Below are 24,569 nucleotides of genomic sequence, written 5' to 3' on the forward strand. Positions count from 1 at the left end.
TGTCAGGTCTTTTTACCCTTTCCTCTCGTGGTGCAATCACACAGGACTCCAGGTTCCTTTTGGGCCCTGGAGAAGCATCTTTTCATCCTCTTTGCTTCCTGCCACAACCCTTTATATGGTTTATTCTTTTTACTTGGCTGTATGAACTGTCAGCTCTGGACTGTCCAAGATCTGTGATACATGCAGGGGAAAACAAGTTGTTGCCTCCAACCTCTTGGTTCTGCTTTCCAAGTTAACTCAGCCCTCACTTAGTTGTTGGGGTGGTTTTGGGTTTTTTTTTTTTTGGGTTGTAATTTCTATTTTTGGCAGCGATGAAGAAAGGAAGAAACTCTCAGACCCCAGACTGTGAATGTAATGCTGACAGTAAGAAAAACATTTAAGAGGAGTCTCTGTGAGATACTGAGGTCAACATTTGGCCATCTGGCAGTTGGGAACAGCCATGTGTGAAGGCATGCCAGGCACCTGCTGAAGGCAGAGCTGCAGTAGCAAAGCCTTCAAAGATTTGCTGGCTGCTCTCAGCCATCGCATGGGTTTCATTTGTAGCTTCTCTTATCGAGCACAATTTCTAAATGAGGATGGTTGCTTCGCTTTAAGGACGTACAAATGACTTGCCCTCACCTGTCAAGCATGATCCTTGTATTTTACCAGGCCCATTATGAACGCAATCTTTCTGTCGAAAATTTGCATACCTCCTTTCTTGAAAAGTAATGACAGCAATTTCTTTCCCTCCGCTCACTTTCTGAGTGTCTCATTTAGCAGCACCTGGGAAACCGACAGGCGCAGAGATGAGAAGTGAAAGAGAGCAGTTGATTAAATCATCATCAAGTCGGGCCTCAGAAAGTCAATTCTGCTTCCCGTCTGCAATGATATCCTTTTATCTTAAAGTAATGAGCTATGGCACTTTTGCATCCGGTAATGCGATAAGTTCTATTAGCATGTTCCATTTGCTTCACAAGCAAGGGCAAGTCATTTCAGCAAGCTCATATCACTGCAATCAAAGCAATTGGCTTCACAGGCAGAGAAGAAAGAGGAAAGGCTCAGGGTGATTTTTATGGATCACAACACAGTGGAAAAAATAGATTCTTGTATTATTTTAACCCGTAACATGCTTTGCTTCTTGTCCATCAAGGTATTTTTATTTCATTAGCCTGTAAGTATCTGGAAGACTCAAATTCCAAACAGAACTCATGAGCTAAAACCAAGAGTTCTGAAAAATAGGAACCTTTTCTTATACAGATAACACTGGCTAGTGTAGTATTAGGCACTGACTTCATTAACCACTGATTAGTTTAAGTCTTTGCTATTGAATTGGTCCACCAGTATAAATGCACATTTGTATTATTATTTACTATTATTTATTTATTGAACCCTGACAAAGTACTCATGAGTTGAGAGGATGCTAAAAATGACATTACACACTGCAAATTGTCATCAGTTGAGAGGAGGCTAAAAATAACATGACACACTGCACGTTGCCTACAGCAAGCAAGGCAGGTAAGGAGGCAGCAAAAGTGCATTCTGAGTCCCAGAGCCAGAGCCATGGAGGCATTTTTTCATATGAGCATTGAGGAGCTGAGGCAGAGGCTTCATCCTTTTATTGCAACAGAGGAATGACTTCCTAAAATCAAGATTTGGAGGGATGTGGCCCTCAGTGCCTGGTGCCCAGTTGGTCTGGTGGGATTTGGGTGCCTGAGGTGCAGCAGGCACTGTCTGAGGGTGCTGAGCTGAGTAATGTGTGGTATCCTTAGTTTTCCAGTGGTACATCTGGAAAGCACATTTAATCCTCCACTGACAGTGGTGGGAGCATCATCCTGCTCTTTGGGGGTGGCTGGATGGGCCTGGAGCAGGTGTGGGAATGCTGGTTGGTGGCACTGTGAGGAAGCCACTGAGTGATAACTGGGGGGAAAGAAGTTGCACTTTCCCAAGAACTGCAGTCCCAGCTCAGTTTCCAGGGAGTAAAGAAAATGTGTTTCTTACAGGGCTGGTTTCTCTCCATCCTTCTCCGGGGCTGTGCCTGGAGGTGCCTGAGGATGCCAGTGACGTGTTCCTGGGGTGACACGGGGCCTGTGCAGCCAGGAGGGACAGAGGGGGACAGCTCTGTCCCTGGCAGCCCCCAGGCAGGTCCTGCTGCTTCCTGAGCCGTGCCCAGTGAGCCCTCCAGTCCCTCCCATTGACATACAGCCCCTAGCCTTCCCCTTCAGGTGATATCCCTGGAAATACAGGAGTCAACACAACAAAATCAAACCTCAGAATAGGACTTGTGTTTGGGTGTCTTTTTGGAGGGGAATCCCCCTTGGCTTTGCAAAGAAGCTCCCTGTGGCCTACCAGGAATATACGTGCCTCCCATCACTTCCCAAGGATATAAACACATCCTATAGAAGTATAAAGTCCATCATCTTTATCATGGATAGCAATTCAATTTTAATACTGAGAATATAATTCTTTTCTACCAAACCATTGTTTTGTTGATGGTAGAAGTAAAAGGAGCTGCTAATTGTGTCATTTTTCTATGTGAAACAATCATAAAAGTCCTGGGAGTGAAGAATTAAAAAGAGTTAGAGCTGAAAGAGGTTCTAAGTTCTGAAGTTTGTCAGTTTGTCATTGGTGGAGAGATGGACAAGAATATTGTAAATGTCAGTGTGAACATGGCTGAGGTCTGAGTTTTCCCTCCCATTTTCTTCAGATTTCTGAAGGGGGCCAAGATAACTTCAGATGCCCAAGGCTGATATGCTTCATCTGAAGTGAAGTATTTTGGATAAAATGGAATTCAGATTAAAGGTCAACATTGCAATCTTTTGTCCAGACTAAGGTAATTTGTGCAAAATGGGACTTTTTGGTGAATAATCTGTAATTTTAGCTTTTGAGAAGGCAGACCTTAAACTTCTCAGACCATCTCTGTTTCAGAGTCATTCCTTACAGTGAATCACAGTGGATAATGGTGAGGAATTGCTAAGCAGACTGTGATGTTAACCAATTTGTGAGATGCTATATGTAAGATTCCTTGGCAAGGAGCTCCATGCTGAATGCTACTTGCAGGCAAAGTCACAGACAGGAAGGAAAAAAGTGGAATTCTTGCTCTTAGTTTCTTTGTGACTCTGCCTGTCTCCATTTCATCAATTAGAAAATTGCCCATTTATTCCCTGTCTGTGTCTCCTTTCATCTAGGAGATGTTTTTTTCTCCTTTTTTCTTGGAAGCAAAGGTCTAATTGTGTAGCTAAAATACCATCTTTGCCCTTTCCAGGGCTGTCAGTTTGTCATTGGTGGAGAGATGGACAAGAATATTGTAAATGTCAGTGTGAACATGGCTGAGGTCTGGGTTTTCCCTCATTTTCTTCAGGTTTCTTTTCAGCAGACAGATGAGTAGAATCACTTTGTTCAGCGCTGGCATTGCAGCAGCACTGACTCCTTTGGTGGCAATGATAAATGGCTCCAAGGTATGAAATAGCTGTTCCAGCAAAGTCCATTGAGCAGAATAGAGAACAATGCCCTCCTCAATGTCATTGTACATGAGATATTCAATGATTGCCACTTTTTGCACAAGAATGTGTTCAATCAGCAAAGTACAGAGAAATCCAGGGTGTTGCTTCAGCCTGAATGAGCTGGTGAGGTGGCACAGACCTTTACTCAGCTTGATTTGGACCAGGCTCTCTCAAGTTATTAAAATGGGCTCAAATTAGAGCTTCAGCCACATAGGGTGTCTGATTTTTGAATCGTGGCATTGGGATCAGGCTCATTCTGTGGGTGCAGTGGGGGATGTGCTGTGCATTTTAACTTTCTCCAGCTGGGGCAGGGGGTTGGGGAGGTGCAGCTGATCTTTAGCCTGATCTTCAGTTTTCCTTTTCTTCTGCAAAACTCCACAGCACTTATACCTCAAAGAGGAATTGGAAGGTTCTTTTTCCACTTCCCACTGCAGTCATGTGTGTGCATATTCCAGGCATCTGCTGCTTCCACAGCCCTGACCCACAGCAGGGGTTCAGGAGCTTCAAGTTGGGGCTGAAAGAAGAGCTTTATGTTTTGTTGGTAGAAAGAGCTCTTGAGTTTGTGTCTCCTCACCTGGGGCTGATTTCAGCAATAATTATTTGAATTTTGACTGCAGCACACATATGAAAATGCAAGTTTCCTGGGTCATTGACTGTGATTAGCATTTCTTGAGCAGGAAGTTGCAGAAATACTGCCAGAGGAAGCTTGAACACTTGGCAGGTGTGTGTCAAGTGACGTGGTGGCTGGTGGCCACTTTGGTTCTCAAAGGGCTTGGAACAGTTTAAGTGGTAACTATGACCACTTTGTGCAAGTCACTCAGTCTGGTCTCGTTATTACCCCTGAATATGTAGAATTGGGAGCAACCTTAATGTTTCCATATGTCCTGTAAGGTTTTGTTCTGTGGAGCTAATTTTGGGTGAGCTTTCTTTGTCCTTTGCTTGTGTTTGGCTGGTAGTGCTGTAGGTCCTTTGGGAAAACTTTTGAGTCCCCTCTGGCCAATACAAGACTTTAAAATAGCTATTGTGCAGAATCACTGAGGGGCCTGTCAGGCTTTGGTTTGAAAAGATCTCACAGCATTTTGGGCCATGCACATTTGAGAAGTTGGCCATGGGTGCTGTGGGTGCTGTGGGTGCTCAGCAGTTCTGCTCCTCTGGCTTGACCTGAGCTGGGGGATGGACGAGGCAGTTTGGCTCTGGGCTCTTCTTTGGACATTTGGCTCTGGGCTCTTCTTTGGACATTTGGCTCCGGGCTCTTCTTTGGACATTTGGCTCCGGGCTCTTCTTTGGACATTTGGCTCTGGGCTCTTTTTGGACATTTGGCTCCGGGCTCTTCTCAGGCCTGTAGTACCTGTGATCAGTCACAGCTTGTGTTCAGTGTGGAGACAGTGAACGCCTTGAGCCTGAGAATCAGAGCAAGAAGCCTCTGTTTGTTCAGGTGTAAAATGTGTCTGCAGCCTCCTTGTCCTGATTTGTCACATTGTCACTCGCAGCTTCCGGAGGAGAGGGTGGCAGCTCTCCAAAAATCAGGTCATGCTATCTCCTAATGATATTTTGGATTCCCAGTTATTTTCAGAGCATTCCAAGGCAGCCTGTGCACAGAGCCATGGTTTCCTGACACAAGACATGAGAGAGCACTGAAAAATGAGCTTTTTGTAATAGACACGAAATACTAAAACTCAGCCCAAAGCTGAGCCCACTACAAAGTATTTCCATCACTTCAATTCCTAAACAGTCTGGTGCTCTGAGAACCACAAAGCACTTAAATCATTTTACTTCTTCCTGTGGCTTTGGGAGGTAGAGAAATGCTGGAGGAACTGAGGAATTGAGCGAGCAGGGCAGACTCGAGCCTTCAAATTGACCAGTAATTCTGAATAATCAACTTCACGGTTGTCAGCTTTGGTTTCCAGAATGTGTTCTCCAACTGTGAGGCTGCAGGAGATGGAAACACCTTGTGCTTTAGCACCTCTGGGGAGAACAGGCATCCAAAAATGTGAAGGAGCACATCAGAGCTCGGGACACTGGGGCTGTGTGTGAGTGCCTGCCTGTGGACTCTCAGGCCTGGGACGAACAGTTGCTCCAGTTCTGTTTCCAGGTTGGGTAGGAAACATCTTTCTTCTCTCTTTTTGGCATTACCCATGCACATAAATTGTCTGATTAGTGGATGTGCAGAACATGCCCATGCTGTGAGTATCCTGCACACAGACGTGGGTGGGTGCTGCACATAAACACAACCCCAGCGCAGTGCTTAGAGCCCTTTCCTCCTCTCCCTCCTTTTTTATTTCCCTCCAGCTTGTCCATAAAATGTTGCTTGTGGCCCAGGAAAGCGCTGCTGGACGGTGGGTCCTCCCTTGTGTCCAGCCCCTCTGGATGAGGGCAGTCACTGCCCAGTGCAGGGGCTGCTGCCGTGTCCACGGAGCCGGGCTGGGCAGAGCTGTTTGCTGAGTGCATTTATTGCCTTTGCATAATTTATGAACTGGAGGGGTTTGACCATCATTCGTCTCTGCCAGAGGCTGGCACGGAGGGCTCTGGAGGCTGGAGCTGTAAATTGGATGGTGCACTCCTGCTGAGCTCACAGCAAAGTCCTCGGGTCAGTGTGGGAATTTAATACCAGGAATGGAAGTGTTTTCTCCGAGTGCCATGTGGGCTCTGAGCAGCAGAGACTGTTCTGGCAGCCACAGTGAGTGGCCAAATCACGGAGCTGTCAGTCACTGGGCACGTTGTGGAGGGAGCAGGAGCATTTTTAATCGGCTTGGCATCCGTGCTGCTTCCATAATGGACACCAGTAGGTCTCAGTCCTTCGCCATATGCTTAACTCTGGAGACAAGGTGCTTCTGGGTATAGCAGTAATTATTTGATGTGGAATTAAGTGGACCTTGAAATTAGAACTGGACTGTCGGAAAGCAGCAGGTTTAACACTTTGGTGGAAGCAGCTTCCCACCGACACCACTCTCTGCAGATCCACTCGGATTCAGGATGTTCCATTGGCAAATTCAGATGTCAGTGCTGGCAAGCTCTCTGCTCCCCAAGTACCTCAGTGCTGCAGGGAACACAAAACCCTGAGCTTTTCCAAGCTTATGAGATGGGAAAAACTACAGCAGAGGAGAGATTCCTTAAAGCAGACAGAAAATGGGGGGAAAGGAGAGGCAGCAGAGCATTGTGAGCACAGCTGGGTCACAGGACACGTGCACATGAACACTGTGGCTAAAAGGGAATCATTCTGGCATGCTTAGAGATCCACTCTTTGCCCACTTTGTTTTGGATTCAGGTGTGTGATCAGGGCTTAGAGTTTGCCTGGAAGGGACACAAGCAAATGAAGCAGTTGCTCCTGAGCTGCCTGGTTTGGGGATGGGCCTGTGCAGGGCTGAGGGTTGGACCCGATGATCCTTGTGGGTCCCTTCAAACTCAGGAGATTCTGTGATTCTGTGCTGTGATTTTCGTGGATGAAAATCCATGGGCAGGTTTGCTTTTTTTTGTAAATGTAGGGCCTTGCTCACCCTCACACCAAAACCTCATACGGGCAGTCATGATGAAGTCAAAATGCACAATATTTACAGGGTAAGGAATGAGTTCTTTATATCAAAGCCATGCTGTTCTAGAAATGTGCAGTTTTCCTTCTGTCAGTTAAGTACACCCTTCACTTGTTTGAACATTGTGTTTTTGAAAGTTCAAGCTAAAATTGTCCCATATCTTCATGTTCTCTCTCATTTGTTTGCGACCAGAGTATTTAGGTACAACTAGTGCTATACAAATCATTTCAGCTATTAAAAAAATTTCACTTCCATTTCTATTTGGAATTAGCTGCATGAAGATTGTAATTTTATCCCATCTTAGCTTCATTTAAAATTAGTTGAAAAATACACAGAAATAGTTCCAGTTTTAATTTGTTAGTGTGTAGCTCAGTGGTGTGGGGAAGGTACCTTTTCACCCCCTGTTCTGATGAAGACAAGGAAAAAGGCCAGTGAAACAGAAAAGTTATAATTAAACAGCACATAGATGAGTTGATTTGTGCAAATCAAGTAGATGTATTTGTGGGTGTATTTGGCTCTGTCTATTCACATCCCACTGTAGAGTTAACCTTTGGAATTCTCAAAATATAACTAATTTCAAAGCAATTTGGTTGTCATATGAAAATACTCAAAGATGCATTAAATATGATATAAATACAGAAAGGGCTTAACTGAGGGCTGTAATAACCCAGCACAGTCAGCTGGTCCTGGGGCTCCTGTTCCTTGGAAACATCTGCAGTTAGATCTGCAGAGGTGTGAGTTCACCCTTGGGTGATACAGACAATTCAGTCCTCTGGAACCTAAAATTGTAGATTTAAACAAACCAAACCCACAGAATGAGGCGCAGTTACCCAGAACTGAGTGGGATGGATCAAACCTGTGGTTTTTCAAGTCCTATTTCCAGCACAGCTTTTGTTCTTCTAGCAAATGTAAATGTGTTTGGGGTTTCTGGTGCTTATCCCTGAGGAACCTTGACTGCTCTAGTCCTGCTCTATTTCTCCTATAGTGAAAGTTATTAAAAAGTTGAGCAATGGCAGTTGATAATTATCAACTGTTTTGATAGTATTGATTTTAAATATCAATGCTGTTTTATAGCATTATAAGTGTTTACTGGCGTGTTCTTGCTTCCCTGTGAACTCTGAATTCTTTAGCTCAGCAGCAGTAAGCAAAGGCACAGGGTGAACCTTCCATGTGCTCCTGGAAAGGGGCAGCCTTGCAAATGCTGCTCTTTGGGATGGGCAGACCTGAGCCATGTCCACACCCTGCTGCCTGAGGAGCCTGTGGAGCCCACGGATTGGCAGTGTGGGGAGCACTGTCCATCAGAGCAAAGCAAACCAGTCCTCTGGGACTGTTTTAATTCTCCTCTGATCCAGCTTTGGAGTTAAACCTGCACCATCAGCTCCTGTGCCCGTGGACTGAACTGACAGAGGGTTTTGCAAATGGCTTTTGGTGTTTGCAGAGCAATGTGTTCATAATTCAAACATACAAATGTATCCTCTTCCACAGCAAGGGGGGCAAATTCCCTCCCTTACAGTACCTGAGCTTGCTCCTGGAGGTGCCAGAGGTGATGCCCAACGTTTATGAGTTATCAGCTGTCTTGTTCACACAAATAGTTCTTCTTTTTTTTTTTTTTTTGCTGTAGCAAGTTTTTCTTACCTGTGCTTTTTCTCTTTTTGTGTTTCAGTGTGACAGCGACAGTGATCAAGAAGAAAAGGTAAGAAAGAAAATCAGTATGGGAGCAAAACTAATTTGTTGGATTTGTTGGATTCCCTTATTCCTCTTAATCTTTTACTTATTCAATGTTTCTTTTTGGACTGATCTAAAGCATCTCTGTACAAAGAAAATACGTTCTTTAATTTAAATTTGGAATAGACCTCCAAGGAAAGAGAATTCTAATGAATATTTTGGAGGCTGCACAATTCATCTTCAAGCATATTGATGCCTCAGTTTGTGTGGGTTGTTTATGAACAGCAGCCTCACTACCAACCCTTTCCATGGCTTCATTTCTCCTTGGAAGTTGTAACAGCAACTGAAGCTGTTTGTAACCCTCACTTTTTCACATCTTAACACTTATTTAACCACTGTTAGCACCTGATTTGCTTCTCTGCAGGCAAGGGTCTGCAAATTCAAACTGAAGTGTTTTAGAAAGAACATTTGGAAACCGTACATTAAGTCAAGTGACACAACTTGCTGCTAATTTTACCCCCCTACTTTTGGGTTTCTAAGTGGGAAAAGGGAAGAATGTCATACTGAAAGAGTCAGGCAATTGTCTCCAATGCTGTTTATTGTTTAGCAGACTAATAGTATTGAAGCACTGGTATCCACACTGATGCATATTTTTATCCATTATTTTATGTTGTGAACAGACTAACCTTTCTTTGGCAAAACTGAAGTAATCATTGCAGAAAAACTGGTGCAATTTCTTTATTTCCAGGTTGGATTTTGTGACTTTTATTTGTATGTTGAGCCTAAAGGGATGTTTTGATAATGTAATGACTTTTGCCTCCTCTTTCACTGGATAAATTGGGGTATGGAAGTCGGGGGAGGGTAAAATAATGTCAGAAAATATTGTTCCTATGATAATGTTGAATTGTTCAGAGTTTCATGAGTGGTTCTGTTAACTAGCTCCAAGGCAAGCCAAGAAGAGGAGAGATGACCATGCTGGTGTGCAGCTCATCCAACAGACAAGTACAAATATGGTGTAAAATCTACAAGGAAACAATGAACACAGAAATCACCTTCCATGAATTTAATCAGTTTTCTACAGGATTTATGTAGCAGGAAGACAAGGAAATTCTCAAACCATTCTGTCTATAACCACCGAAGCTTTGCCCTTCAGCTTTTCCAGTAATTTCCCAAGTAGAGGATTTTTTCCTCATGTTTCTTAATAATTTGCTAACTATTTTAAAGAACCACTGTTTACTTTGAACTGCAGTGATTTTCCTTGCATAAGGGAACTAATCACTGGAGTTAATCAGTGTGACAACAGAAAGGGGAGGTTTTGTTGGGTTTTTGCACAGAATATTAACCTGCACTTTTCGATATGAATTTTTAATGCATTACCATTACATTCCATCCTGTGAAGTGATTATTCATTTTCAGGATGTTCCTTATGCAGTGGAAGATGATAAACTGAATTTCAGCTCCTATGTTTATGGCACCCAGAACTAAAAGTGTAATTTCCTGTCTCTGCTGCATTTATGGAGCTGAACCTCTGGCTGTTTCAGTGAATTTTTCTCCTGCAGCACTCCTGTATAAAAAGGCAAGAGAGGCAGCTTTTGGGGATGGTGGGGGGATGCTGGTTCAGGAGACTTTCCACTACACAACAAGAGAAACTCAGGATTGTACCTCCCACAGAATATCTCTGTGGGCAGGATTTAAAATCCAGATGAGTATTTCATCTCTGTGATCTATATTTTGTCTTCCCCCTAATGAAATGAGTTTAAGTGCAGATCCAAATATCCCTAATAATTTAGGGTTTTTCAAATCCCAGAACCAGACCCAGCTTTGAGCTCTGTAGCTCAGGCCCAGTTCTGACAGGCTCACTCTGGCATATTTATTCAGGCTGTGCTGGCAGCCCAGGCAAAGATCTAAAGGCCTTGTTCTGCTGTTAATTTGAATTCAGCATATGTAGCCTGTTATAAAATGCGAGACATCATCATTTGAGCAGGTCAAGCATATTCAGATGAAGACAAATGGTGCTTATTTGATTTTCTTAAAATCAGGAAATGAAAAAAGTGCTCTCTGGAGAAATCATGTTCTGCCTGACTTAGATGATAGACCAAGGCATGTACCCCAGATAAGAACAGGCGCTCGTCGCTGGGTTTTATCTCTGAAGGACGGTGGGGACTGTCAGCTCGCTGACATGTGCATTATCCATGTCATTTTAAACAAAGTGACCTGTAGAAAAGTGCACTCTGCCGTGACGTGATAATGGGCTGTTGGATGACAGGTAAAGTACACACTATAAAGGAGGCTGTGCGTTATTCCTTTGTTTAACTGACAAGTAGAAACTTCTTTTCTTCAGACAGGCAGGATCTTTTAGATCTCTTTCAATAGGGCCCAGAAGATTTTTCGAATTCCTGCTTGAAATAAAATAACATTTTTTAGGATGAAAAATTCCCATGAGCACAATGCCCTGGGAAAAGTGAAGGCGCCAGATCTCTGTGCGAGAGGTTGATTGTTTCATGAATAGTGCCCAACATCCCCAGTTTCCATTAGTAACCAGGGGAGCTGAGGGTGCTCAGCAGGACTAGAAATTTGAAGATCCTTGACCCAAATGTCTTATATCATGGTGAAGGTATTGGCCTCCAGCTGTGGAGCTGCTCTAACAGAGAATTGTCAAGTTGCTCTTGGTCAGACCTCGCTCGGTGTATCTTGAGGATTGTGGAGCCTGGAATGTTTCCAGGAAGAGATCTGTTTTTCTTTAGGACTATCTCTTGCAGATTTTGCTACCCTGTAGTATACAGAATATAGGGTATGTTGCTGCAAAGGAATTCTGTACTTGGTCTTCTGAAAATGCAAAGGAAGCAATTTTGCTTCTTTTAGGATTTTTGAGGGCAAACTCACACTGATCCTTCTAGGAGATCTGTGAGAGGTAGAAGTGATGCATGACAGCTGCATATTCCTTCTAGAATAAATAAGACCTGGCATCCAGAAAGACAGACCAGTGCCTTTGAATAAAAATTGGCAGGTTGGTCTGATGAAAGGTGTGGGAGACATCGAGGGGCTGAAAGATGAGTGGGTTCAGGTCTGACTGGGTGGACCACTGTGAAGTAGGAGAATGCAGGAAGGAGCAGGATGTGGGAGGCTGAGGAGCAGATGGATAGTGAGTGGTGGCAGAGTAGGAAAGGCAGTGTCTCCTAGGCTGGCACTCGAATGTGCCCCTCTGTGGCTGTGTAAATCACGACTGAGATCTGATCTCTGTTAGGTGATGGCTGTGCCTCCAGTCCATCTTCCAGAGCCACTAATTGGGAGCCAATAGACAGAGGCACTTTCTGTCTGTGTCTGCCCTCACATGAGACATTTCTCCAGAGATTTCTCGGGAAGAAGAAACAAGGATATTTAATTGAAAAAATGATGCAGCCCCCGCTCAGCAGTACTGTAGCTAAGGCTGTGTCAGCATCTCAATTTTAAATGACATGGTTTGGGTGGATAATTTGTCTATTTATATAGATTCATGCTCCTTCACTTCAGTTTGACACACAGGACTGGACTGGAGCACTCAAAGTAGGCATTTTGCTCTCCTGTTGCTAAAAAACCTGAAGAGGCAGCAGGTGTGTCTGTGGGAGAAGAGTGTACTTGGAAGACTTGCATCAGAGTGAGAAGCACTAATTCTTAGAGAGATGTCATTTTCCATCCTGGGATCCTTTCAGCAAATGCCACTGGGATTTCTCACTGAATCAGAAAAAAGTATGGATCCCAGGGGGACTCCGATTTTCTCCATTAAAAAGTCTGTCAGTCTTATTCTTTGAGCAGGTCTCCAGAGCTGATAATCTAAAATTAGGGCAAGCTATTGCACAGCTAACAAATTTAAGTGCAACTGTATTATCTTTTGATATCTCGATACAATCTTTAAGATTATACTCATGGTAATTAATACAATATTAAAAGCGTAAGTGCAAACACATAATTCATCTTCTGGAAATCAAAGGAAATCTTGTTTGGAAAAGACATAAAAAGAGCTTTGATAAGGAAGTCAAATGCTAAAGATGAGGTAAGGAATGAGGTACTGTTTTGTTCTCTGTCTCTACCATTTCCTCTCACCACTCTGTTTAATTAGACTGATTTTAAAATTAAAGGCTCAATCTGAGGCACTTTAGATATTTTTCACTTCTTAGGAAAATGCTTCGTTGATCCAGGGTTTGCAGTGTTCCCCACCCTGATTCAAGAGGAGAGACCTTCTCCTTGCTGGAGTTGTATCCAACTTTGATGCAGAACTTAAAAAAATTACTGCAACTGAGGATTTAATTCTGGGTGTATTTTAGGAGTACCCAATTGGTTTATGAGGCTCTTCAATGCCATTAAAATGTGGTCTTCCAGGGCCCAGCAGAGTCTGGCTGGTGATGGCTCAGCCCAAGCACTGCCTGGTGTTCCTGCTGAAATGGGCTTTCCTTTGGGTGGGCTTGGTGTAGAATGGAAAGGGAGGACAGAGGTTGGTCAAACCAGTGGCTAAATTTGCAAAGTCTTGGCATGTGGTCAGAGAGGGGAAGAATAACAAAGCTCCCCCAACCTGGGAAGGGATTAGGATGAGTGGGTGCTGTGCTTGCCAAGAAGCCTGTGCTGGTGGGAGCCTGTGCTGGTGTATTGCTTGTCAGGCTTCATTATTTTTCTCTTTGCAAGAAAATTTTCTTCTTTGAAGAGAAAAACATTGTGCCACTGAAAGCACCATGAGATCTGAAGAATGATATTTTCTGAATCAGGCTATTTTTAATGATAATGCTGATCTATTTGATTGCTTGTAAACCAGCTATGAAGCAAAGATTATGGCCTGGGAAATACAAGCTATGCCCAGGGAAAAGGGATGGCTATTTGTGTGTATCTATATACACACCAAAGCTTCCTACCTGCACCCTCTATGTTCCTGCAGTGCTTTTGGTCAGTTATTTTGAGTATGGACTTTGGAGAGATGTTTTGGAGTAGTATTTGGGCAGATCTGTGTTCCCCCCCAGTTCATTACACTGTATTTCAGTGTTTGGTAGTTAAATATCCACTCATACAAGTGTTTATATGTTTATGTGTGGTTTTGTATAGTTGCTTTTGAATGTGTTTGTAGATATGTTAAAAAAAACCCACAGTTTTTAGCCCAACTTTACAAACTAAACTTGTTTAGGTAACAATAAATGCTCTGCTTTATCTATTCTAAGAGGAATTTAGGAAGGGCCTGCTTAAACCTTTCAGTACCACAGAATAAATGCAAAGTTTGTTGGTCATGAACTTCATGAGCCATTTCCTCCTGCCCAGCAGATCTGCAGCGTCCTGCCTAGTTGTTTCTGTGCTAAATTTACAAAACATCATGTTTAGCTGAGCTGGCCCGTGGGGCTGAGGCTGCTCTGTGTTCCCTTCCCTGCAAAATATGTGCGGGACACACCAAATTGTCCTTTCTTGGGCAACAGAAAGAACCCAGAGCAACCCCACCACAAACTGTGCTGCAAAACAGAAGACCAAATTAAGCAGCTGCTTTGCAGAGGGCTGTGTTCTGTGGATTCTGCAAAAGCTTTGTCATAAATGGATTAAATGGTGATGGAATTGCTTTATGCCCTCATCTGTTACACAGGACTGCGTTTACAGACGAGTGCAATCCACTCCCATGTTGGGGATTTTTTAGTAGGATGCTTGGAAACAAAACTGTATTTGGGATATTTGGGATAATTTTTCCTCACCCCTGGGAGGAATGAGAGAAGGGAAGGGTTTGAGTACCACTTGAGGGGTAAAATGCCCCCCTGGATGGTGCCAGGGCTGCAGCAGAAGGGCAGCTGGGAGCCAGCTACATTTATACATGGCCACCACCATGGCCATACGGTGATACAGGAATATCTGTACTCTTCTTACTGCTTAAAACTCAACCAGGGCTTCAGTTTGCTGTTTATGCACTGCTGATGTATAAATAATAAATTATAATTTACCTAGTCTGAAAAATTTTGGTCATAAAGGGAACTCTGAGCATTTATTGAGCTGTTGAAAGAAGGGCATGTCATCAGAGCTGGGGTTTTTTTCATCCCATTCTTCAAACTCAAATATAGGAAGATGGGGGTGATTTTTAGAGGAAAACTTCAAAATGAGAAGTGTGTCACCTCCAGTCTAGTAAGACAGCCTGAGAAATTAGTGTGTGGCCTTAGGTTGTGTGAGACATTCCCTGGCTCTCCCAGCCAGGGAGCAGAAAGGATGTAGCCTTGGGAAACCAGTGGAAAGGAGCCTCCATGGGGTTGCAAGGTCCTGAGGCTCAGGAAGGTGATTGACTTCAACATGGGGGTGGGATTTTGTGTGGGAGCTCTGGGAGTATTCATGATGGGAGACTGCCCTCCCCAGCCTGCACCTCCCTGGGGCTTTACAGGGCTGGTTATGGCTGGTACATAAAGGCTGAGTAGCTGTCAGGCCATTCAACCCCCTCATGCACTGGACTCTGGGAAGGGCAAAGGGATTAGTCATGAGAAATCTGGATTCTTGAAAAAACCCCTTGGGTGGTGGGTACCAACCACCATGTTTAGCAAACATGGGGAAACAGTGGCTGAGATTTTAATTGGTTACTTCAGGTCATGGGATACTGCTGTCTGACTGTCTGGCATATATTTATTTTGGCTAAGGATAGGATTAGAGAAATCATTTCTCAGTGCTATTCCTAAAACTGTTTCTGCAAAGCCAGAATGTTTCCCATCAGGGCGATTTATGCTGCATATTTGTACAGGTGTTGTCTTTTTAACTCTGGAAAATGCAGCACCTTAAACTTGCCCCAAGGGTGAAAGATCACCCAGACTTTATATGCTATCAAGGCTCAGGCAATCAGGAAGTATTTCTTACTGTTTAAGGCCCATTAGGAGGAAAGATAAGGCTCCTTTTTATTCATTTGATGTGCCACACGGAGGGTCCCCACAGCTAGAGTGGTAATAAAACCGGGGCTGAGCGTGTTTGTTGTAAAAGATGATGTGTTTGGCACCGAGGGGAGGGAACACGTTGTTTACAGGCGTGGGACGAGCTCTGGAGGCCCCATTTGTCCCATCCTTTGTCATCTCTGTCACTCGGCACCACGCTGTCAGAGGTAACCTATCTCCTCCCTCCCCTGCCCTCTCCCCCTCCCCCTGCCCTGCTCCTCTTTCCCTTTTTTTTTTCCTTTTTTTTTTTTTGGTGCCCATTTTGTGTAGAAAATTTGTATTTACTTTGGGAGTGTAATTTGTTCCTCCTGGATAATGTGACCCTTAGCGGAGCTGGATCATGGGTTAGTTGAAGTGATATTTTCCGCTAATGGTAGTCGTACATCATTGCTGTCAGCTCGGGTTAGGAGGCAAGCACATTACAGCTCCATTTTACCTCTGCAGGCATCTGGGATTATTTGCCATAACTGAGTATGACATGACCACACTACAGAGTGCATTAAAATTTTACTGGCTTCCCAGGCAAGTTCCCTGGCTCCAGCCTGCCTTCAGGCAGCCGTAATGATGGATACCTCTGAGGTCCTGACTTCCTGCACCAAGGATACTCAATGTCAATGGCCCAAACAGGTTTTGCTCTCCCCAGGGCTTTAGCCCAGCTTCTGGCAGTTGAGTAAACAATCAAGAAGTGGAACACGGGGAGGGGAGGTTGGCACCGATGCCCCCACGTTCCTCCGAGGGCACCCAGCGCCTTGGAACTTCTGACACTGTCACAGCAGCATCTTAAGATGCTGCTCAGCCATCAGGGCCTAAAAAGTGTCATTTGCAGGCTGCAAATAAAAAAAAAAAATTAAAATCACGGTATGAAAATTGATAGCAAAAGCATCCAGGATTCAGGAATGATACGTGTTGAATGTGTAACAGGCAGGGACCACGATGCATAACCAATATGGAACATGCAAATGCACCAAATGCTGATGTTAGAAGTGTATGCTCCTGTTGCAGTCTATTTTATGCTCTATGTTTATATGCAGAGTCATACTTACACCTGTAGCTATATCCAATATTTTAAATTCTTATTATTTTTAAAAAGACAATTACTGTTCTCCTACAGAATCTTAGAATACCAGCTATAGCACATCTACATGTATATTATTTTGCAGCATGTGTTTTCATGTATACACATGCCTACTATGAAAAACATACACATTACTTTCATTCAACATGTCTGTTTATAGAGATTGCATTATTTGCAGTGTGTCTGTGGGTATAGATTGACATTCAAAATTAGAGGTGTAGCCATACAGAGAAGTGTGTCTTGAGGAAACTTGGGGGAGAGGTTAAATTGAATATAGTAGTGGTTTCAAATGCTTCTTGAAAAAGTATAATATATACCCCACGATAATTTTATTGCAGCCTCCTGGTGGTTTTATAAATACCTACAACACAGATCTGTGCTGCCCACAAGCTCTCCTCCCCACAGCAGCACTAAGATCTATAATAATTTCAGGCAAAAGGTACATAATTATAGAGAGTATTTCTGTAAGCTAAGCAGGGGTTGTGTGTGTTTGAAATCCTCCAAGTTGTTCTCCTCTGTCCTTATTCTGCTGTTGTGTGAATTAGCAAATGGAGAAGGAATGAAAAAAAGATCAGTTTTTTTTATTTAGCTTTTTTTGTTTGTCTTTTGAAGTGCTTAATTGCATTTATATTCACAGTGAGGTGAGAAAAGTTATGGGGCTGAGCAGCTTCTTGGGGTAAGATTGTCTGGGTTCACAGAATCATGGAATGGTTTGTGATGGAAGGGGCCTCAAAGACCATCCAGTTCCAATTCCCCAAAGTCTCCCTGAATCCTTTCCCTGTTAAATCCTGCCATCTCATGTGCACTCTGCTTTTTCTGGAGCGTCCAAGGCCAGGTTGGACAGGGCTTGGAGCAACCTAGCCTAGTGGAAGGTGTGGAATGGCAGGGGTGGAATGGGATGATATTTAAAGTCCTTTCCAACCCAAACCCTTCTATGTTCCTGTGATCCAGGGCCAAGTTTCGGGATGTGATCTTGATTTCATTTTGTTTTGGTATAGGGCATTGCTGGCAATAAATATTCCAATCCTAATTGCAAAACTTAGAGCCAAACTTTACTAGGCCCAAGAGTTTTATCTGTGCCCAGATTGCAGGATTTGATTCTCGGTAGGGGAGGAGAGAGGAAGAAGAGATTAAAGACTAAAGCTGGTGATGTGCTCAGTGCTGTACAAGGAACAGAAGAGACAGTTTCAGGCATCTCTAAGGATAACATGCAAATTCCTAAAGCCTTCCCAGCAGCTTAGATCACAGCAAGAAAGACTTTCCAAATGATAGATAGCTTTGCTTGTTCACTTTATAGTGTTACATCTCTTTTTTTATATGTAGCAAAACTTTTATCAAAGTGCTTCCGTGAAGGTTGTACGTGGGAATGCCAGGCAAGATTTTCCTTTTAGGTGCCACTGGTGCAGCATGAGTAAAATCACAGTGTGGTTTTCTGATCTTGCAGGTAACAAGTTGTGATTTCAAGTCAGTGAAGATATAAGTGTGTGTCTGTGTGTGTGCACACAGTGCTTATGCCCACATGCTCTGTCTATCCTGAAATCCAGGAAGAAGTTGTCCCACATGACGTGAGTTTTAAACTTAATTTAGAGTGTTCAAACTGAGATTCTGTTATTTTGCACAAGCGTCTGTAAACCCGCCACACGAAAGTGAGATGAGAGATCCTGAAAGGAAATCTGAGTCCAGAAACCTGCTGGCCCAATTCCTGTGATCACTACAACTCTGCGGAGACACTGTAGGTTAGATATCAGCTTTAGAGGTGTGTTTTGGGAGCAGGTATTAATGAGTGTGCACTCAGTATGTATGGTCTGTGTGTATGGAGACATCCAGAAACTCAGCCTGTGGATCTTGGAGTTTGGCCATGTCCAAACATATCCAGGTTATACAAAGTGTTTCTTTAAGGACTATATGTTATTCAAGTATAATATTCATATACACTTTATGCTATTGAGTAACATCTGTTTTTCATAACAAATCAGGTTTTATAATCATGTATGAGGCATGCTCCCCATTCCTGAATGTCTGTTCTCACTTTTCCTTGAAAAGAAAAAGTCTTGGGCTTGAGAACTGAGAAGGTGAGACATTTCTTTGGAGGTTTCTTTAGAAAGAGAAGAAAAAAAATATAGAATGAAGTTACGGTAATTATTTCATGTTTTTAAGAGTCTTGGAGGCCACAACACGTGTAACCATCTCAGGTTTCTCACAAACATATCCAAGGACAGGCTGAAAACAAGGAGACAGGAAATTAAATGCATGCACCAATGGATTGAGAAGGATTCCAGCAAGGACTGGGTTGGGTTTCTACATTCTGTTCTCCATCTGGCTCAGCACTACTCAGGGTATTGTGGGCTTGGAAGTGGTATAATACAGCTACTGTGTATCTTGGATTCCAGAAATTCCCCCTAAAGGGTACAAGTGAAGAGACTGACACATGGTTTGAATTAGGGTTGGGCCTGCAGGTACCAGCAGAGTGAGGGTCTTTCTGGTCTTTCATCTTCCTGTTAATCCAGAGTAGGTTTGGCACAACCTGCCCCTCCCTCTTTCCTCACAGCCTCAGGAGCCAAGAGAACACCTTCTCCCAAAGGCTCTGCCTGTGCCTGGCTCTGCCACCCACCAGTGACCGCCTGGTTTCTCTGCTGGAAGGAGAAGCCTCCAGGCTGTAGTGCAGGTAGAGATGTCCTGAGAGTCAAGGAGTTGTAGTTCTAAGAAAAGCAGATGTGCAAACAGTGCGTTGGCAGTGCTCACAGCAAAGGGGTGCCTCACCCCAGCTGGTGTGTTTGTAACTCCGTGTGCCAGGTGGAATCCTCTCGGAAGGACATCCCACGTGAAAACAGGAGAAGGTCAGGACACGTTTCGCTGTCAACTGGCCGGGTTCTTCCAGGCACACCATGAGCTGGCTCCTGGTCTGCACAGTGGGATCTACTGGGGGAGCTGAGAATGTGGAGGGATTGGCTTGAGGTGAACCTGACATCCTTGCATTGGAAATGAAAGTCAAATTGTGTGTGCTGACTCTCACAAGCCTTTCTCTGACCTCTGTGAAAAGTCTGGAGTCACGCACAGTCATTACAAAGATGCCTGCTTTGTAATTTTCTTATAGTAAGAAGCACCAAGAAGACCTTTCTGCCTTTAAAAATTGCCTGGGCTTTCTAATTCATGCTGATATCTCCTTTGAAAATGCACCACTGAATTTCTGGGCTTCACAGGCTGCCTCAGCATCCCATTTCAGCTGACTCTGGCCAGGCAGACAATATTAAACAAGGTTGTTCATTCATAACAAAAGCATCCTAATTGAGTTACATTATTACATTAACTGTAGCAATCAGATTGAACCAAATCACTGAGTGATAATGTCATTTTCCAGAGTATCATTTGTAGAAACCAGTTGTCCTGTAAGATGCAATAACTTACTTAATCCTGTAGAGTTTATGGTGACTTATGTATCATATCAAATTCCTTTCTTTCAGGGAAAAACCGAGCAGTTAATGCATGGTTGTGAATGGGCAAGTGATGAATTTACAGAGAAACATTCAGCAGGTCCCAGACAAACTGAAGAATGAGTGATAGCCTATAACAACCTCAGAGAAAGGGACGGGCATGACATGAAACATTTTCAAACTGTGAACTTCTGCCAACACATGGGTGGCACAGTTTGTTTCAGGGGGTTGATGGATGGCTGCTTTATTGGCTCAGGGTTGCCCACTGAGCACAAATTCTCAGCCAGAGACTGAGAAGGAGGATAGAGAAGTTGATTTTGAAGTGTACATGGCAAGTGTTTACAAGTAACCTCATTTGGAAAATGTAATTTCTGTCGGTGTTCCTGTGTGCCACCAGGACTTAGGGGGGATTCCTCTTGTTAATGCGTTTCCAGATTTGGTTTGGTTTGGTTTTGTGAAATCATGGTGACTACAGAAGAGGAGGAGAGGGATCAGTTCAGAGCAGAGGAATAAGATTTGGGACAGGACAGGTCAGCCCCAGTCAGGTGTCACTGGGGAGGCAAAATTCCCTTTGGGGAGGGGAGCACTGGGAACATTCAGCCTCCTCAGGTAATAGAGTCCTCTTCCATCCAGTGCCCTGCTTTGTTGCTGTCAAGCACAAAGTATTTAAACTCTCAATAATTCATTTCTCTCCAGCCTCAGTGCAGCAGCACATGAGTGTGTGGCCCTTCTTCCCTCTGTGGGACAGAAAACCTTGTGGCTGCAGCCCCCGGGGGTGCCCGGCACGGGCTGAGGGGTGTTACATCACCTCCGAGTTTTAAAACCCTCCTGATTTCGAGTTTACTTGTTCACAGGAACTAACAGCCTTGGCTAAGGCCCTGTAAAACACTTCCAGTCCCTCCACTGCAGGGAGCTGAGGAGGTGGAAGTGCTGCCAGCCCTGCTCCTGGTCACACTGCCGGCATCACGGTGCTGAGCAGGATCAGGCTCAGGGGGCACTGCAGGGACAGTCACTCAAGGCTGTTGTTTTCAATATGGTAGAAATCCAAAGAGTCTTGTACTCCCAGGAAAATACACACATGCTGGAAGATTAACGTTTGTGCTTGTAATGTGTCATCCAAAATACAATGGGAGAGAGGCTCCATCAGACTTCCATAGGATCCCTGCGGTGCTTTTGTTTCTCTTTCCTGGTCCAAGAAGAACAGCAGTCCTGACCTTACTCCTTACATGATCTTTGGGGCTACACTTAAACATAAGGTTCAAGAGACATTCAGCAACAGAAGCCTGAAATCCAAGTGATATTGTACTTCTTCTGTATTTTTTATGCTTCTTGCTGCAGCCCTCAGAAACCCCTCCCACATTGGGTTCCTAGGGACCTATGCACAGTGCAGACAGAGAAAAACCATCCTTGTCTCCCAGATCTTTTGATATAAATAAATGAGATTCTGTGAATTGAAGGGGGAATTAAATACAAAGGAATAAAATCATACAATCACAGAATGGTTTGGGTTGGAAGGGACATTAAAGATCATCTCGTTCCAACCCCCTCATATATATCATTCATGTCAGTGGCAGATCTAGGAAATACAGATCTCCCAGATCCCATGCCTAGCATTCAGAGTTTTGCTTTGTTTTCTTATTTCTTAGTTTAGTGGCTCCTAATGGTGGTTTGTGCATTGCTTTTGATCCAGGGGGCCTCAGAGCAGCCTGAAGACAGTCAGTCTGTGGTGCATCACTGCCCTTGAGTGCCAATGGAACAGGTTGTGTAAGGGGCATTTTGAAGACCATTGTTCCAGAGATCTTTCAGGATCCTCTGATGCTACTTGCTGTCATCCCCAGCGAGTGTTCTCTGAAGTAGGAGACTGCATTGCAGGGACTGTCAGGTTTGCATGTGGGTCTGACAGACCTCAGTAAGACTGGTGGCATTTTAAGATTCACCCCTTAAAATCCAGTGTTGCTTCACATTTCTTCTGATGTGAGGGGTGCCTGAACCTGCAATTCTTTGCCCAGTGTGTAATTTCTGGGGGTCTTGGGGCAGGAAAATGAGAGGTGACCTCTTTGCACTGTGCATTCCTGGAGGATCAGATGATGGGACAACTGTGGCATTTGCTAAGTTTCTTTTCTGTGCATGATTTATATGTACAGTTACAAAATACTTATTTAAATTAATGATTTTTTTAAAGTAATTTAATGCTTGTTTTTGTTAATGGGAAACCTGACTAAAGAGCTTTCAGTTAGCTGCTGCAGTAAATCCTTACACATCCCTGCTACTTCCTGTGGTAGCATTCATCAGAATGGACTCACTGGCTACTAATGCAGATGCTGCATGTAATTCAGTATAAATTTTTATTGTAATTTACCATTAATTAGTGTCCACTTTTTCTAAAGCGTTAAATGGCACCAAAAAATCCATAGGGAATAGGGGTCAACAGACACTAGGGAAAATAGAATGGTTTGGATTGGAAGGGACCTAAAGATCCTCTAGTTCCCACCGTGCTTCAAAGCTCAAAATGGCCACAGTGCCATAGGGACACATGTCTAGTGGTGTTTCTTTATGTATTTCTTTAAACACAGGTGTAATATGGACTGGTTTCCTTTGTAGATTTAGGGTTGGGGCCTGTGTCATTGGGGCTGGATAGTACTGCTCTAGAAAAGAAGCTGATGCTTTGGGCTCCTGGGACAGGTAGAAAAACCAGTGTACTTCATGACTCCATAAAAACAGGCTGAGGGGGCTGAGCTGAGCAGTTGTTAGGTTTTTTTTCCAATAGGAATGAAGGACTGAAGTTGAAAATGCTCTTTACTGTGCTCTTTTTTGCAGGGAAACAGCATATTTTTCTAGAAGTTCATTCTTATTCATAAGGCTATTTTCTGTATATAAATTCACTAAGGCTAAGTCAAAACTTCCCATAACCATATTGCTCCATATATAATCTGTTTACTATGGCATTTGCCATACCAGGTAAACACATTAAAGAAAAATACATAGAATACATAGAAAAATACATAGAAAATTAATAGATGAGCAGGAACCAAGTCACACTTTAGTAGTGTGTTAAGGATATTTTGTGAGTAAACAGTAAATCCTAGAACCAAAGCACCCCCTGTAAAACATCCACTTTAAAATGAAGCTTTTCAGTTAAAAACATGAAGCAATGGGAAACAGAGAGAATAACGAGCCGGAGCTGGAAGTGAACAAGAGTAAACGCTTCAATTCACATTGAAATGATTTCTCCTGCCTGGTGTAATTTAACCTGCCCACACTGCTAAACTTCTGTGTTCCACAGTTCTGTCAGACTGTCAGGAGGAATGAAAAACCTTCTTGAAGCCTCAGCCTCTATTACACAGGGAGAACATTCCAGGCAGTGTTTCCTTGTACAGTTTTTAAGATTTTTAGCTTGGTCTCTCAAGTATGAAGAATACCCTCCTTCATGACCCCAGCCTCTTGTTAGCTGATAGATGAAATCTTTCTTAAGCTCAGTCCCTTGTCTATTATGTTTGCAGAATTCAAGGTTTCTCTTTAAGCTTCCTGGCTTACTGCCAGAAGTCCCTGGCTTTGTTATCCAAAGAAATTGCCTTTTTATTAACAGGAAGTGGATCTCTGAAATGGCAAAGGTGCCAATCTGCTTCCAGGTGAGGGAGAACAATTTTATAGGTGTGATCTCATACTTTCACCACTGCCAATAACTACAAACAGAATGGCAAAAACTGTTGTAGTGGTTGGGGCTTTTTGTTTGTCTGGTTTTTAATTTGGAAAGCTGGGATATAGCATAAAAGCAAAATACAGACTGTAGTCATCTCTGTGTTTTCCATGTTCTTTTAATCTCAAATGTCTGTTATCAACCTATAAACTGTAGTCTGCACACCCAGGAAAAATACACATCAAAGCAAGCTGGGTTTTGGCTTCAATCCTCCCTGAAGAATTTGTGCTGTAAAACAAAGAAGCTCATTTTACACGTACACCTCAGCTAAATTGTGTTCTGGAACACTTGAGCAGAGAGGGCTGTATGAGATGAGTACTGTAGAAGGAATATTGTCTATGCCATCCAGGCTGGAATCTGGCCATTGCAATAGCTCAGCTGGCCAGGTAAGTTGGGGATCATCACTAATTTCTCTGTGTCACCCAGATAGTTTTACCTCTGCCATCTAAGTGAAGTAAATCAATGAAATGAGGCTTACTGGAGATTCTCATTTAAGAACTTCAGTGCTTTTTCATGTGACTGCTTACTCAGGACTCAGCAGCAGAAAAAGATTCCAGGCCACAGCTAATCAGACAAGTGATCCCATTTACCTGAGATATCAAGAACTGGTTAGGAAGAGATTTCTCTAGCAGGACGCATTTGTGCTTATCTGTAGATATTGTTAAAGCCTTTTTTCTCTTTTAGATAATGACCAGCTACTACACTTTTCTAGATTTCAGTAAATGTGGTGAATAACTGAGGGGGGATGGAAATAATTAATTTCGATACCAATTGAGAACCAGTTGTGGCGACA

At 43.4% G+C, this 24,569-nt stretch overlaps 1 protein-coding gene across 9 annotated transcripts in view; it reads left to right on the top strand.

The window, feature by feature from the left end:
• AUTS2 (activator of transcription and developmental regulator AUTS2) overlaps positions 1–24,569 on the top strand; it is a 1,122,443-nt gene that overhangs the window by 521,160 nt on the left and 576,714 nt on the right. For all 9 annotated transcript variants that reach the window (XM_064677607.1, XM_064677606.1, XM_064677609.1 and 6 more), the window contains one exon: positions 8,670–8,699. In XM_064677607.1, coding sequence (XP_064533677.1) covers positions 8,670–8,699 — 30 coding nt within the window. The remainder of the gene's footprint in view (positions 1–8,669; positions 8,700–24,569) is intronic.

Source organism: Pseudopipra pipra, chromosome 21 (assembly GCF_036250125.1).
Source record: "Pseudopipra pipra isolate bDixPip1 chromosome 21, bDixPip1.hap1, whole genome shotgun sequence".
NCBI classification, from domain to species: Eukaryota; Metazoa; Chordata; class Aves; order Passeriformes; family Pipridae; genus Pseudopipra; species Pseudopipra pipra.